Source organism: Erpetoichthys calabaricus, chromosome 12 (genome assembly GCF_900747795.2).
Source record: "Erpetoichthys calabaricus chromosome 12, fErpCal1.3, whole genome shotgun sequence".
NCBI classification, from domain to species: domain Eukaryota; kingdom Metazoa; phylum Chordata; class Cladistia; order Polypteriformes; family Polypteridae; genus Erpetoichthys; species Erpetoichthys calabaricus.
In genome coordinates, this window is record NC_041405.2 from 125334310 (window position 1) to 125351847 (window position 17538).

General features: G+C 41.0%; 1 protein-coding gene across 1 annotated transcript in view; it reads right to left on the reverse strand.

Moving 5' to 3' along the window:
- Nucleotides 1-17538, reverse strand: part of LOC114663148 (amine oxidase [flavin-containing] B-like) — a 71088-nt gene that overhangs the window by 43985 nt on the left and 9565 nt on the right. Inside the window, exons 2-3 of the mRNA XM_028816900.2 lie at nucleotides 6322-6416; nucleotides 5645-5782 (exon numbers count right to left, since the gene is read on the reverse strand). Of these exons, the coding sequence (XP_028672733.2) occupies nucleotides 5645-5782; nucleotides 6322-6416 (233 nt within the window). The remainder of the gene's footprint in view (nucleotides 1-5644; nucleotides 5783-6321; nucleotides 6417-17538) is intronic.

Below are 17538 nucleotides of genomic sequence, written 5' to 3' on the forward strand. Positions count from 1 at the left end.
TAAGTGTCAACCCTTGATAAATCCAGTTTGATCTTGTGATATTACAGAAGGAAGCACTTTCTCCATCCTTCTAGCTATGATTTTTTAGAGTATCTTAACATCATTATTCAGAAGTGAAACTGGTCTGTATGATGCACATTGTAATAAGTCCTTATTTTGTTTAGGAAAGACGGTGATTAATGCTTGGTGAAAAGTTTGAGGTAGAATTTGATTGTCTCTAGCTTCTGTAAATGTTGCTAATAGGAGGGGAGCTAGCTGAGCGGAGAATTTCTTATAAAATTCTGCAGGGTAGCAATCAGGGCCTGCTGTTTTCCCGCCTTGAAGTGACTTTATAGCATCTAGTAATTCTGATAGCGCCAGAGGTTTATCCAGTTCCTCCGCACTAAATGTATCTATTTGTGGTAACTGTAATGTATCCAGAAATTCATTAGATTGTGTGTTGTCTTCTTTAAACTCAGTAGAATATAAGGATCTATAGTAGCCTCTAAATGTGTGCATTATATTTTTATGGTCAATAATTTCGTCTCCGTTCGTGTTGGTAATTTCTGGGATTGCATTGCGAACTTCTTGCTTGTAGATTTGTTGAGCTAAAAGCGTATTAGCTTTCTCTCCGTGTTCATAGTACAGTAATCCCTCCTCCATCGCGGGGGTTGCGTTCCAGAGCCACCCGCGAAATAAGAAAATCCGCGAAGTAGAAACCATATGTTTATATGGTTATTTTTATATTGTCATGCTTGGGTCACAGATTTGCGCAGAAACACAGGAGGTTGTAGAGAGACAGGAACGTTATTCAAACACTGCAAACAAACATTTGTCTCTTTTTCAAAAGTTTAAACTGTGCTCCATGACAAGACAGAGATGACAGTTCTGTCTCACAATTAAAAGAATGCAAACATACCTTCCTTTTCAAAGGAGTGCGCGTCAGGAGCACTGAATGTCAGAAGTGAGAGAAAACCAAACAAATCAATAGGGCTGTTTTGCTTTTAAGTATGCGAAGCACCACCGGTACAAAGCTGTTGAAGGCAGCAGCTCACACCCCCTCCATCAGGAGCAGGGAGAGAGAGAGAGAGACAGAGACAGAGGAAAACAAACAGTCAAAAATCAATACGTGCCCTTTGAGCTTTTAAGTATGCGAAGCACTGTGCAGCATGTCGCTTCACGAAGCAGCTGCACACAGAAGGTAGCAACTCTTTCAGCATTTTTAGACGAGCGTCCGTATCGTCTAGGTGTGCGAACAGCCCCCCTGCTCAATCCCCCTACATCAGGATCAGAGAAAGTCAGCGCAAGAGAAAGAGAAATGTAAGCTGGGTAGCTTCTCAGCCATCTGCCAATAGTGTCCCTTGTATGAAATTAACTGGGCAAACCAACTGAGGAAGCATGTACCAGAAATTAAAAGACCCATTGTCCTCAGAAATCCGCGAAGCAGCAAAAAATCCGTGATATATATTTAAATATGCTTACATAGAAAATCCGCGATAGAGTGAAGCCGCGAAAGGCGAAGCGCGATATAGCGAGGGATCACTGTAATGATGTCTGGATTTATAAATTAGTTGTTCAGTTTCTTTAGTTGCCAGGAGGTTGAGTTCTGAATGCAGAGCCTGCCTTTTCCTATGTAGAGCCTCGCTTGGAAGCCTGGCATGTTCTTCATCTATTCTAATAATTTCGCTTTTTATTTCTAATACTTTCTTCGTTTCTAATTTATTCCTGTGGGAAAGATATGAAATAATATGTCATCTTAAGAAGGCCTTTCGAGTTTCTCAGAGTATTCCTGCAGAAACCTTTGAGGATGTATTTGTCTCTAAGAAGTAACTGATTTGTTTGGATATAAATTCTGTACAGTTCTTCATCTGCTAATAGAAGTGGGTTAAGACGCCATCTACGAGGTGAGTGTGTGGGGCATAGTGACTTTAGCTCCAAGATCAGAGGTGCATGGTCGGAAATAACAATAGCATCGTACTTGCAAGATTTAATCGTAGGCAAGAAATTATTATCTTTAAAGAAATAATCTATTCTTGAGTAGCAATGTTGTACTGGTGAGTAGAAAGAATATGTTCTTGAGTTTTGGTTTAGAAACCTCCAGGGGTCTGATAAGTTGTGGTCAGTTACAAACTGTGTAATTGTCTTTGCAGTGTTAGATGTCATCCTCCCTGTGACAGGAGTCCTATCTAAGAGTGGATTTAAAACACAATTAAAGTACTCAGCCATTATAATTTTGTGAATGTTCACATTGGGAATAGATACAAATACATTTTGTATTAATTCCTTATCATTGACATTAGGTGCATAAACATTTATCGAAATCATTTTACAGTTAAATAAGTTGCCCATGACCTTCACATATCTCCCTTCTGGATCAGATACTACATCTGATGCTACAAATGAGACTGTTCTATGTATGAGAATTCCTACACCTCTAGTTTTTTTTGTAAAGCTAGAATGGAACATTTGGCCAGTCCATTCCTTTTGCAGCCGAAACTGATCCTTGCTTAGTAAGTGGGGCTCCTGTAAAAATACTATTTTAGCGTTTAAACCTGTTAGGTGAGAGAGTACTTTGTTTCTCTTTAATTCGTGATTCAGGCCTTTAACATTCCAGCTCACAAAGTTAACTGTCCCATCATGGAGACATTGATTCTGAATTTTTGATGTCATTTTATAGTCTTAACTGGAAGTGAGACAGCTTTAACCTTAATTTCCTATTTCCCCAAGAGTTATTGCCATGCAGTTTATTGTTACATTGGTAGTTATAATTATAAGGATTATCCAGGTTATGTCAGTGCTGGGTTTTGTGTTACCCCCTCCTGTTATAACCCCTCTCCCCAATATGATATATAAGCCTGTATTTTAAGCCGCATCAATGGCAGGATACACGCAGAATTTCAATACAATCGGTTTAGTCATTTTTGTGTGGTTAACAAACAAACAGACGGACATACAAACGACATCAAATTTTATTTATATATATTTATTGCAAGATGAATTTGTTATATGTAGAATATCCTCAAGTATTGTAATTAGGAAACTAGCAGCAATTTCTTTTCTAAACAAATAATACAGTTTATCTATCTATCTATCTATCTATCTATCTATCTATCTATCTATCTATCTATCTATCTATCTATCTATCTATCTATCTATCTATCTATCTATGTAAAGAAAACATTACAATCGTCAGAAATACATGGACTATATTTGTTATGGTATTTTGATGAGGTGTGTCTTATTCTAAGGGTCCTTAATCACAAAGAAAATAGTCAGAGGTCGCCTCATTCAGCGGTCAGTGGATTATGCATATCTTGTTTATACTCAGGGCTAAGGCTGCATAAACATGACCATGAAACGAGAAGATTTGTTTTTGTCAAGTGACAATTTATGAGTGAAAATACACTTGAAGCTAAAATATAAATAAACACAATATTGAAAGGTCAGTTGAAATGGAATCAAAAATGTGACTGACAAATCTCCTATGGCTGGCCTGCGCAGCTGTATTAATATGAGATAACCTTTCCCAAAAGACCTTATCTGTGTGCACATAAAACTCACACAAAGGAAATGACAGCCAGCCCTGAGCATTTCCTTGCTCTTGGGTATCCATAGCAACGGAAGATGGTTGAAAAGAGAGATCTAGTCTGGTAAAAAACACTAATTGTGTTAGTAGAACAGAGTCATAAGATAGTAAAACATAAATAAAGGATGAAACGCAGGCTTTAAAGACCAGTGAAACACTGGAGCACTGCACCTTTTTATTTCCCCACCTATACCTATAGGGAAAGTGTTGTTACTTTTCAGTGGATTTACATGTTTACGGCTTCCTTGACCACAATGTTTACACACTGGGAGAGACGCCTGCCTGTCTGTCTGTCTGTCTGTCAGGATATGAATCGTTGCCCAAGTTAACTCAAAAATGCATCACTCAGCCTAATTGAAGCTGTTATTAACACTGTAAATACATCCAAGACATTTCCATTCATTAAATATAATATATCATTGTACTCCACCTTCAGTGTTCCAAGATGGTATTATTCTTATGTTTTATTCCACAGAAATAAAATTTTGGATACAGTATTTTCCTGTTAAAATCCAGCTTTACGCACTGAAAGTCATATGCTCGACACACAGATCTGCCGTGGGTCAGCACTGATTCCTCTTACCTTTGAGCTTGTTCCAGTCACTGATTCATATTGTGCTAGTTTAGAAGTATGTGTCACTAAGACATGGTAGGAAAATAAACTGCTCAATAAAATTAAAGGAACACTTTGAAAACACATCACATCTCAATGGGAAAAAAATCCTGCTGGATATCTATACTGATATGGACTGGGTAATGTTTTAGGAGCGAAAGGATGCCACATCGTTTGATGGAAATGAAAGTTATCAATCTACAGAGGGCTGAATTCAAAGACACCCCAAAAATCAAAGTGAAGAAATGATGCAGCAGGCTAGTCCATTTTGCCGAAATTTCACAACTCAAGATCGTACTCAGTAGTTTGTATGGCCTCCACGTGCTTGTATGCTCCTAATGAGATGATGGATGGTGTCATGGGGGATCTCCTCCCAGATATGGACCAGGGCATCACTGAGCTCCTGGACAGTCTGAGGTGGCATCGGATGGACTGAAACATAATGTTGCAGAGGTGTCTATTGGATTTAGATCAGGCGAGTGTGGGGGCCAGTCAATGCTATCAATTCCTTCATCCTCCAGGAACTGCCTGCATACTCTTGCCACATGAGGCCGGGCATTGTTGTGCACCAGGATATAAAGCAGATGTACAAAATCTCATTGACCAATTCAAAGCGTTTTCGAGTTATCGTGCTTACACACAGACAAACATAATTTCAAAAATGATATTTTCAGACTCTAAAACATCAAGATTCATTAAAATCTCGGTCAAATTTTTTTACGATTCCTATTCTTTGTCTATACTATGTATACAAGAAAGTAAAAAAAAACCTAATTAGACCTGCTTATTCTGATTGAGGGTCACAGGGGACTGAAGTCTGTACCAACATCACTAGGAGCAAGGCAGGAGACAACCCTGGTTGGAGGCCCCAGTTCGTCACAGTGCTCACTCACTCACACACCCACACATACTCAGCTAGGAGCCAAGTGTGTCATAGCTATTTATTTATAACACACAATAGGACTTTGCACACAAAAAAAGATGCCATTTACATAAAATAGTGAATCTGTTTATCCTTTCTCATTTCAGTAACTGTGTCAATTTCACAGTGGACAGTGTGCCTGTGTTTTATCTGTGGTGACTCAAAAGAAGATCCTGCCACCAGTTCTCAGGACAAGTTGAAACAGTGTAGCTTAAAAATGAAGGCACATTCTCTTTCTAAGGTACTCTCAGGCTTCAGTAACCATCTCCGCTCAGGAATTTGCTCTGTGGTGTCATGGCTGAGTGCTGCCTACCAGTTGCAAACCACAGACCTCTGAGTTACAAAGAAGTTCTCTCATCTCATTGAACAACAGAAGCAGACCCAACAGATGTCATTGTTTCTATGCTGCGAGCCGCAGACATCCATCCATGTCTCCCACAACTACAGTAACACATGGGGAATACTACCTGTGAAATGCCATAAAGATAAAAAACCAGTACAATGTCAGCATGGTTATTTGAGCCAGTGCTGTGCATCACCTTACCTTCACATAATGTATGAGTTTCTCCTTCTCATTTATGAGGTAGGTCTGCACTCCCAGTTCTTTAGCAAGTTTCAGGATGGCATTCTGAGTCGGGCCAACATATGCTCCACCAAGGTCTACATATTGAAACTCAGGACCCTGTAAAAAAAAACAAATCACTTGATGCACACACTACAGAGTGTTGTCTGAATGCACCGTCTTTACACTTCATTTGTAGCATTCCATTGGTCGTTTAAGTTTTCAGGTACAACTGAAGCTCCTACAGTGACACTGGCACCATATCCCACTCTCTTCTTGCTGAATTCCCTCCCCTGCCTATGGGATGATTCTCAAATGCCACATATTGTAAATACAACTCTGGAGAGAGCAGTTGAATTATGAAAGGAAACAGAAGAGGGTCTCATGCAACCCTACAAGGTGCTCATGTGGTTTTGTTTACTTTTAAGTCATGATCACTTCTGTCTACAATATTCTACTGAGATATCTAAAACTGTTAATCAATAACCATTAGAGTACCCAAGGAAAAAAGTCTACACACATGTAAAATATGCGTAAAGTCTACACACCAACAAAGATGAACTCAGGTGCACGGACCAGTCAGGCAGCAAGCACCATGACACTACCCATAATACCCACTAGGTTCAAACAGCTGAATGGGCGGCCAGCATCCTGCTTACTTGAACAGTGTAGGTCCTTCCACCAACTCGATCCCGAGCCTCCAGAACAACCACTCTTAGTCCAGCCTCTTTGAGGACTTTGGCAGCAGCCAGGCCTAAAAAAAAGTAACAAGGTATAATGTTCCATTTTTCAAATTTCATTGCCAAGATCTTCGAGAAGGAATACTCAGCTCAGTGTTGGGAGGGTGGAATTTTTGTGTTGTAGCATTGTAAATGTGTTATACAACTTTCAGCCACATTATTAAAAACCACCTGCCTAATATTGTGTAGGTCCCCCTTATTCTGCCATAATAGCCCTGACCCATCAAGGTTCAGAGGGTCTGAGGGTCTCCTGTGGTATCTGGCACCAAGACGTTAGCAGCAATGACTCTTTAAGAGCATTAGGTTATAATGTGGAACCTCCCTGGTTTAGACTTGTTTTTCCAGCACATCCCACAAATGCTCAATCGGATTGAGATCTGGGGAATTTGGAGGCCAAGTCAACACCTTGAACTCTTTGTCACGTTCCTCAAAAAACTCTTCAACAATTTTTGCAGTGTGGCAGGGTGCATTATCCTGCTGAAAGAGGCCACTGTCATCAGGCAATACTATTGCCATTAACGGGAGTATGTGGTGTGCAACAATCTTTAGGAAGGTTGTATATGTCAAAGTAACATGCACATGAATGCCAGGTCCCATTGCTCAGAGTATCACACTGCGTCTGCCAGCTTGACTTCTTCCCATAGTGCATCCTGCTGTCATCGTTTCCGTGTGTAAACTACGCATATGCACTTGGCCATCCTCATGATCTAAAAGAAAACAGGATTGATCAGACCAGGCCATCTTCCTCCATTGCTCCATGATCCAGATCTGATGTTCATGTACCTATTATAGGTATTATTAGCAGTGGAAAGGAGTCAGCATGGGCATTCTGACTAGTGTGTGGTTGCACAGCCATCCATGATGCACTATGTATTCTGAAACCTTTCTGTCATGGCCAGCAATTAAGTTTCACAGCAGTACCTCGGTTGCATCAAACCAGATGGGGTAGCCTTTGTTCCTCACATGCATCATTGATCCTTGGGTGTCCACGAACCTATTACCAGTTCACCAGTTGTCCGTCTTTGACCACCTTTGGTAGGTACTAACCACTGCATACTGGGAACACGCCAGAAGACCTGCTGGTTTGGAGATGCTCTGACTCAGTCATCTAGTTATTACAGTTTGGCCCTAATCAAAGTCCCTCAGATCTTTACGCTTGTCCACTTTTCCTGCTTCCAACACTTCACCTTCAAGAACTGACTGTTCACTTGTTGCCTAATGTATCCCACCCCTTGACAGGCACCATCATGACTGATCGGTGTATATCTCTGTACTTGGGAACAGCGTTCAATACATCCATTTACCTGACACATTTACTCCTGGGGAGAGAGGAACTATTCTGGTGGCATTGGGTGTCAGGCAGAGACCAACCTAGATGGGCATCAACTCTTCACAGGGCAAATTCACACACAGACATGCCTGCACTCACTGGTGTATGGCCAGTTTAGTCAGCATTTAACAAAATATAGACATGTTTTTGCCATGTGGAGGAAATAAAAGAACTTAAGGAAATCCTGCACAGACAGTAATCATACACAATGTTTCATCCATCTGTTTTTGACCAGAATATTAGTAATCATTAATTAACTATTTTTGAGGGTATGGGGTAAGCTTGGGCCTGAACCCAAACAAATGCAATAAAGAAAGAAATGTACGTTTTTATTAGAAAAATTAAACACCCGAATAAGCGATAAACAACATGTCCAACATATTTCAAGCATGATCAGAAGAAATCAAAAATCACTTGTAATTTTCCCAGCCTCCCCAGTGCTAGATCTAAGCTCCTGTCTACAGGGGTCTGGTGGCATGAGCACTCTAGACTAAAGTGCCAGTATTAAACAGTCCTGTCGCAATTCCTGTACCTTTTTCTCCTCAATTTAGCTGTTCTCCTCTCTCGAGTCAAGGCCTCATCCTCAACACTTCTCCCAGCTCCACACCGATCACTGGTTTGACCTATTGAGCCTTAATCCCTGGTCAGGAAATAGCTCTGGGATCAGGATTAATCTTCTGGAATCACTGGAGACTTCAGGTGTCCCAAATCTCAGTTAAAACAACCACTTTTTGGTTGTACTATTTTCCAATCAATTTCATCATTAGGAGCTCCTAAACCTTTTGTTAACTGGGCATTCGTAGTGGAGAAGGATGGTGCTCGGCCATCGGATTTAAGGATGCCAGTGGGTTCTTTTTCCTCCCAATCCAGTCCAATGATGCTCTTTGAGAAGAGGTGCACCTCTGAAGACGATTTTTCTGGATGCTGGTGGTAGGAATGTATTCACTATCCAAGTTCTGGGAAGCAGTTTATTAAAAGGGAGTATTCCGCTCATCTTTCTGTCCTTTAACCATTGTTTACGTTTCCAGAACCACTTCCATTATCTATTATAGTAAAGACTTTTTCCAGGACTGTACATATCATTGTGTGGAGGTTTGTGCGTCGGTTTTGTTTTTTTTTTACATCAGTCATTATTTTGCTGTACCGTGTTGGTGAGTAGTTATTCTAGTATATAAGGATTATTTGTTTATTTGTGTGTTGGGTGTGTTCAATCTGTATGGGCATTTTCCTGGGGTATTGTTAATATTCGAGTAGCAGGTGTGATAGAACCAGGGCTGTTACAAGCCCTAAACAACCAAAAACACACACACACACAGAGTCCTGGGTGCAGATACAGGTGTGTTTATTACACCACACTCCTTTACAAGTTACAAAAGCACAGGTTTTCTCTCCTCATTATAATTTCTCTCACCACCGCACCGCCCTCTTCCGGTCAAGTGATGCCAAACGGGAACGGCCAAGCTCGCATATATAGCGTGTAAAAGTATAAAAATCGATCAAGAAATAACAGAGTTATAGTTGAAAATAATTAAGGTGGTGCCATTGCTGCAGCTTGCACTTCATCAGACAACAGCTTTGAACAGCAACTTGAAATTGCAATGCGTCAGTCTGTTGCATCTACATTATCTGTGCCAAGAAACTTGCCATCACAGAATGATGACAAGAAACTGAATGCATCAGTAAAAGCTGAAATGGCGGTGTTTCAGCGCAATGGCAAGCGCGGGTGTTGTTTAGAACAAGTGTATCAGTATCTGATGATTGTGCCGCCTACTTCAGTGGAGGCAGAGCGTGCTTTCTCAGCGGCTGGCGTACTTCTGCATGAAGGTGCGCTCTCGCATGGACGATCGCACGCTGGACACGTTAATAATAATAATAATAATTCATTACATTTATATAGAGCTTTTTCTCAGTACTCAAAGTGCTATCTACAAAGGGAGGAACCGGGAAGCGAACTCACAATCTTCCACAGTCTCCTTACTGCAAAGCAGCAGCACAATCACTGTGCCACCTGTGAGGACGTTGTGCTTTCTACGCTCTTATTACCACAACTATAGATACATGTACTTCTATGACAGCATGAACTGCTTGTAGATAAGGTTAGTCTTTTATTTGTGTCAACATATTGCAGTAGTTTTATTAAAAATAAGTGTCGGTTGTTCTAAAACCGTTCACATGTGAGATGCCCGGGAGCCCAGGATTCCCAGAAATGAAATGCGGGATTCCTGAATTTCCGGGAATGGATAAACCCATCCGGGAATGGATTCCCTACTCTGTACCTCCCATCTCCAAATCACCTGGCCAAGGGAGTGCGGTCCCTTTTATTAAAGATTCGGGAGTACTTCCGGTGCCAGGGCCATTGCCCGATGGAAGCACTTCCTGGTCATATGGAAGTCCATCACAGCAGGGAGCTTGTGTCCCTGCAGCACCCTAATTCGACACCCAGTGACCCAGGCAGGGCCGCTCTGCCAGACTACATCTCCCTGTATGTCCTGCTGGCTTTCCACTGAGTACCAATATCCAGGGCTGCTGCCATCTAGCATGCTGGGGGAGTAAAAAAACCCCATCAATATTTTTCTCTTCCATCGGTTGTCCGTCCATCCCTTCTGGCTCTTCCTTCTGGGTCTGCTTATTTTCTTCTTCCTGGCCAGGATGCTTATCTGTCCATTAGGATTCTTCCATCCGGGCAAGTATCCATCCTCTTTCCTGGCCGGGATTCCCATCCAGCTCATGTGGCATCTACACAGGGTGAAACCACTTGTAGGGCTTAGGTGTTGGCCTGATTCTATCCATCCCTCATTTTAACAGTGTAGCAGCTGCTTTGGTATGTAAATCTGGTGGCAACCTCCGCACATGCTGGATAATCATCTACTTATTGTCATGGCCAGCAGGAGGTCCGGAGTAAGCTAATAGGTCTCCTTGCTGTTACCTTTTTGGACTTAGGGACTCCTGTTACATTACCTGTCAACCCTCACTGCCTATCCTTGATACCATCACCCAAGAAGTGGTTGTTTCTGAGGCTCTCCCTTCTTTCCCCCTGGTGTTGTGCTTCTCCTTAGCAGAGGGTCGTCCAGTTCAGTTAGCCACAGGATAGGCTGCCTCCTAGCATCCAAGTTGAGCATATCTCTACTCACAAGACACTCTGTGTTCCCTGATTCTGGCAACCCAGTTCCACTGTTATCCCAAAATGGACATGGCTGTCCCCAAAGGCAAGCAAAAAGACCAGAAGATAACTTTAAAATCTGCAATTTAGCAGGAGGTCAAGGCCAGGAAAACAAACCAAATCCATTTACTTATTTGTCTGACTCTTTTATCCCAGGTGACTCACAACATTTAAAATACATATGGTTATTTCTTTTGTTTTTCTAATTGGAACACAGGCAAGTGAAGAATCTCACTCATAGTCAGTAGGGGGACTTAAACCCACAACCGGAGAGTTTGAAGACCAACATCTTAACCACTTCACCACTCTGTAAATATGACATGTAAATCATGGTCAGAAGAACTTGGCCAAAAGTCTTTAGCCATAATTTCTTAAACAAAGCAACACTCATGAACTGCTTTATTTTTGTATGTAGAAACTTGGACAACTGTAAGCAACGTGTTGCCGCCTTATATAATGGTGACCTGCTGATATCATACACAGAGACAGACCCCAGGTGCATGAGCCCTGGGATCTGGAAAGACAGCCGGCCCTCCACCAAATCATGCAGCCAGCCAGAACCAACCTACAGACACATTGGATCAAAGTGTGTTATTTAATCAAATCTCAGTGTTTGTTTGTATTTATAAGAGGACAGACATAATCTAATGACATTATACTTGATGAGTGGACAGCACATACTACATGATGCATACAAGAATAATTTCCATTGGGATTACAGTGCTTTACATAAAGAGATGATACTCTGTGAAAAGTGCAGTAGCCCACACACATTTTACATTCATTAATAAAACACAAATCCAGTTACTGGGAAATATTGCAGTCATCGCTTGGCTGCCTTCCTACCCCAAAAATTATCAAAAAAATCACAGCCACTACTTCACTCATTGGCTGCAAAGTGGGAATGAACCCTGCATTAGGCCCACTTACACTCATTCCTACAGACACTTACCTCCGCACTTCTTTATTGTGGCTAGTAAACCTGTTTGGGAATTAAACCGGAGGACATAAAGGGAAACCACAGTGCCACTGTGCCGACTTTATGCTATTCAGTAAAAGCAGCCATGGATAAATAGACCAACGCCTTCAAACCTATTCAAGTTAAACCAACAAAACAAAACAAAACATTTTGCTTAAACACCATACTTTATTTTGTTTAAACACCATTGTAAATTACAAAGAGAAAATGTGTCTGTCCATTTGTTCGAGGATTTCTGTGTGTCTTTAGTTTAAGGGTCAATTATCCGTCATCGGCAGAAGGCCGCCCATGCGCTAAAGCCAGAGTGGCAATACATCTGTGTAAACACAGGGATAGACTCGGTTATTAAAAACCTAATCAGCACCTGCTTTTCAGGAAATTGTTTTTCCAGTCTTCGAACTGAACAGATCACTGCCTCAATAAGAATATTACACAGAAGCAACGAAAACACTGCAAGCGGGTTGCCATGGTACCCGAGATTTCATTTCCAGGAGGGAGCTCTTAAACACACTGCTCTTCTACGAGGCGGCAGAATGACATTTGCTTCGTTTGCATTCATATATTTTTTAAACTAATGACTGTCATAATCTTGACATTTTACAGGTCTCCTATGAGACAAGCTCACATCTGTAATGCTTCCCCGCCTGGCCATTGAACACTTTACCTGATCATTTTGGGAATCATCCAGTTGGTGTAATGGAAGAAAAACAGAGAAGCTGATGTGCGTACCTGATATGACTAAGTGCATTTCTGTCAAAGCAATTCGTGAAATGAACTGAAGATGCTTCTGTAGCACCAACCGGCACCCATCAGCCCTGGCAAGGGCCGGCAGCTTTATTCTTATGCATTCATCCATCATGTTTCTTTATCATTGAGGTGACAATGGGCACAAGACAGGAGCTAGCCCTGGAAGCGACACCAGTTTATTGGGGAGGTATACACACGGAATGAAATTCAAATTTTGAAATAAGCTTTATTGTTCTTACAGTACTGTTTCCGTCTGAAAAGGACTTTAGCCAGATAAAGCAGATGAAAGATGAGCAAGATGTGGCCTTGAGTGAGCATGATAGGATCAAGAATAGATGGAAGGTGTATTTTGAAAAGCTGCTGAATGAAGAAAATCCAAGGGTAGTATTTAAGGATGGAGGCCTAGTATGAAGAATTTGGAGGGAGGAAGTAAAGGAGGCACTGAAAAGGATGAAAAATGCAAAGGCATCAGGACCAGATGAAATGCCAGCAGAGGTGTGGCAGTGGGTACGCAGTGGGCTGTTGTGAGCCCAGAAGAATGTCCTACACGTGTTCTGTCAGAAGGGGGGTTGCATCAAGTCTGGCAGAATCTGCTTGACATATTGTTACAGAGTCAGAGACAAAACATTCAAATGATAAGGGAACAGGTGGGAGAGAGTCTCACTGGAGTATCCTAGGAATAGGAACTGAAACCATTATTGAATTTTCTACTCATGTTAATGACTTTCAGGAAGTGGCAAAATCAATTTAGTGTAGGGAAATCTGGAGCAACAGATACAGGTAAAGGAGTAAATAATTGTAAATGTACAAAAATGATGCTGACCTATTAGAAAAAGAAAAGGATTTAGGGATTTATGCCAATAGGATCTTCTCATCAGCAAGACAAAGTGTATTAGGAATAAAAGTGTTAATCAAATATTAGGCTGTATTCTAAGAACTCTTTAATATAAAGGAGTGTTATACTCAGATGGGTGATCTGATCTGATATCTGATCTAATATGCTAATCAGATGACATCTAGATTGGGTGGGAATCACCTTATTGGCTCTGTCGAGATAAGTGGTTCCACCCCACGCCAACAGGGGGCACTGTCACTAACACGGTCTTCTCTTTCCCTTACAGTTCCAACATGCCTAGTGCCCTTTCAATCAAGGCACAATAAAAACATGTGGTCCCCAGAAGATGGAGGCTCATTTCTGGAAATCAGCCAATGGAAACTGAGCTTCCGCTGACCAAGCACCTAATGCTGAATTCGATTGTTGCTGGAATGGCTCTGCTTTTGTTTGAGTCTGCTCTCTCAAAGAGTGATTTGGGGGTGGGGGTTCATTGTTTGGCCAGATGTATGTAAAACAGGGGTCCTCATTCACAATCCTGGAGGGCCGCAGTGGCTGCAGGTTTTGTCCCAACTAGTTTCCTAAGTAAGCAGTCCATGCTGATAATGAAAGTTGGTATTGAACTGTTTGGCTTATCAATGCTTGCATTCATCCAAGAGCAATTTTAATTGCACAGTAGAGTTTCCTTCTGTGAGAACATTATCCATGTGGTTTGTGGACCAGAAGAGATTTAAACTTAATAGTCCTTAAAATTCCCCTCTCATTCATTTCTAAACATTTTTTATCACATATACTTCATGATAACCATGTTAGCTGGAGAGCTGCTGGTTTTATTGGTTATCTGCATTTCATTGTTAACTAATGTCTGATTAAGAAAACAGGCAACAATTAAAACTTAGATACAGCTGCTAAAATCTAAAATAGGCAATTAAGGGTTCTCAATGGTAGCAAAAAACGTTTTGCTTTAGTAGTAAATGAAAGAGTTCCAATTAAGAAAGTGAAAACCTGCAGCCAAAGCAGACCTTCAGGACTGTAATTCAGGACCTCTGATCTACAAAATAACTCAAATTTGTCTTTGATGAATGAAGGCACTAACAAGGCATAGAGTTAAACATCAACTTTCATTATCAGCAAGGACTGAGTTCTAATTAGGACACTGGCTGGAATGAAAACCTGTAGCCACTGCGGCCCTCCAGGACCGTGATTGAGGACCCCTGATGTAAAGTAAACACGGTGACCTGGCTGGCACCCCAACTCCACTTTGTGACTCAACCGGTCACAACTGGTCATAGAAAAGACATCAGATACTAGAAGATGTCCAGAGAGAGGCTTCTAAATACATCCCAGGACCCACTCAGATGAACTAAGTAAACTCTGTCACTTTGATTATAAGGCAAAAAGCCAATGTGTGGCTCCAAACTCAGTCTATCAGATGAATAGCCAGCATTACAAAGATCAACATCAAGCCCTCATCTGTTCAAACAACCGACAGGCACTGCTTCAAACATTCTCGCTGTGCTGGAGCAGCTTCCCAGTTTTTCATGCGACTCTGGCGGACAACCATCACTTTATTCAGCCATTACAGGTGCGACTATTTCTCATCACAGAAAGTGTGTTGCAAAATCATAATGTATTTTAAAGTAACTATGAATAACAAGAAAATATTTTTGAGTTCAAATTAATAATTTTCCTGAAATGTGTATACTTTCACATGTCTCTTATATACAGTGAATTCAGAACGTACTCACACTCTCTTTACTTTATGCACACTTTGTTGTATTGCAGATTTCATTGTTATTGTTCATTGGATAATTTAGCAATTTTGCCCATCAGTGTACGCTCAATAACCAATAATGACAAAGTGAAAGCATGTTTTCAGAAAGGTTTGCAAATGTATTAAAAATCAAAAAATGAAATCTCTCATTCATATTAAGTATTCAGACCTTTTGCTGTGGCCCTCCAAATTGTTGTCAGGTACATCCTGTTTGATTTAATTCTCCTTGAGACGCGTCTAGAACTTGTATGGAGTCTGCCTGTGGCAAACTGAATGTATTGGACATTGAAAGGCACACACCTTTAGATCTAAGGTCCCACAAGTCACACTGCATGTTAGGACAAAAACCAAACACTCAGTAGACCTCCATGATCAAATTGTGGTGAGGCATTGATCAGGGCAAGGAGATAAAACCTAAAGCTTTGAGTGTTCCAAGGAGCACAGTGACCCCGATGATTGTGAAATGGAAGAAGTTTGGAACCACCAGAACTCTTCCTAGAGTTGGCTGTCACGCATAACTGAGCAACCGGGCAAGAAGGATCTTGGTCAGGAATTTGACCAAGAGCCCAGTGGTTACTCTAACACAGATTCAGAAGTCCTCTGCTGAGATCATAGAACCTATCTGAAGGACGACCAACTCTGCAGCACTCCATCAGTAAGGAGTATATGGTAGAGTGGCATGATGAAAACATTTTCCCAGTCTGGCGAGACAAAAACTGAACACTTTGGGTTGAAGTCCAAGCACTATGTCTAGTGAAGACCAGGCACTGCTCATCACCTGTCTAATACATGGAGGTGTCAGCGTCATGCTATGGGGGCAAGGACAGAGCAGACTGGGAAAGAATTGAGGGAAAAATTAATGCAATTAAATGCTGAGAGGTCCTTGAGGAATATCTGCTCCAGTTTGTGCTCTACCTGAAATAGGGCCAATGGTTCACCGTTCAGCACAATAATGACCCAAAGCATACAGCTGGAGTGGCTTCAGGACACATCTCTGACTGCACTTGAGTGGTCCAGGCAAAGCCCAGACTTAGGCCTTGAAAATCATCTGTGGAGAGACCTTAAGATGGCAGTTCACGGACACTTCTAGTCCAGTCTAACAAAGCTTGAGAGGATCTGCCAGGAAGAATGGGAGAAACCATTCAAATCCAGTTGTGTGTAAAGCTTGTAGACACTTATCCAAGAAGACTCAAAGCTGAAATTGATGCCAAAGAGTTTTCTACAAAATAATGAATTAAGGGCAGAATTCTTATATGAATAAGAGATTTCAGTTTATGATTTCTAATAAATTTGAAAACCTTTCTGAAAATATGTTTTCACATTTTGGGTTACAGAGGGTGGATTAATGGGCAAAAATTGGTAATTTTGCCATTTTAAATGTATAACACAAAGTGTGCAGAAAGTGAAGTGGTCTGAATACTTTTGAAATCCACTGTTTATACACTACTAGTTAAAAGTTTTAAAACACCTCAGTTTTCTTCAAATTGAATCAGTTGAAATGCAATGAATGACCTAAAATGGTGAAATGGAAAGCAGTAAACTGCCCGAGGTTTAAATTTAAAGTTTAGGTTAGCAGAAACAGAAAACAAGAAAGTTCAGAATATTACAAATGGGCCTTCTTTAGGACACAACTAATAGGTTACAATCTACAGATGTTCTGCAGCAATTCAAGTAAATTAAGCCTTGCAAGTTGAAGCAAACAATTTACACAGGTGTCCCAGCTTTTGTTGATTACTTAAAAACCCTTTTGTTTGTCTTAAAGCAAAGACTGTGTTACTACACCCTATGAAGTACTACAAAATTCCAGTGATAATGGCAAGAAAATGGCAATTAACAAATGAAATGAGACAGAGCATTATTACCCTTGGAGGTTTAGGCCTTTCATTTAGAGAAACTGCAAAACAAATCAAAGTGTCAGTGAGTCCTGTGGTGTCCTACACAATCCAAAGGCAATCGGAAACTGGAAGAAACTCTGATAGGAAGAGATCTGGCAGACCCAAAGTCACCAGCCGTTCAGAAGACACATTTATGAGGGTCACTAGCGCCTTTTGTTGTGTTCATAGTAGGACATATTTATGGAACAAAATAACAGCTCACAAAAATTGAAACTTGAGGAAGAATCACAAAGTAAAGTCGATTTACTCTTCAATACCAGTAACTGTAAGCAGATGAACGTAAGTTCAGTCACTTCTCCACACAATCACCCTGCAGGATGACGCACTTCTTATATCATTCTGCTAACTTCTTTATTCCTTGGGAGAAGAAGCTTTTTGGCTGACCCCAAATCCAGGTCTCTACCCCTTTCTTAACCTCA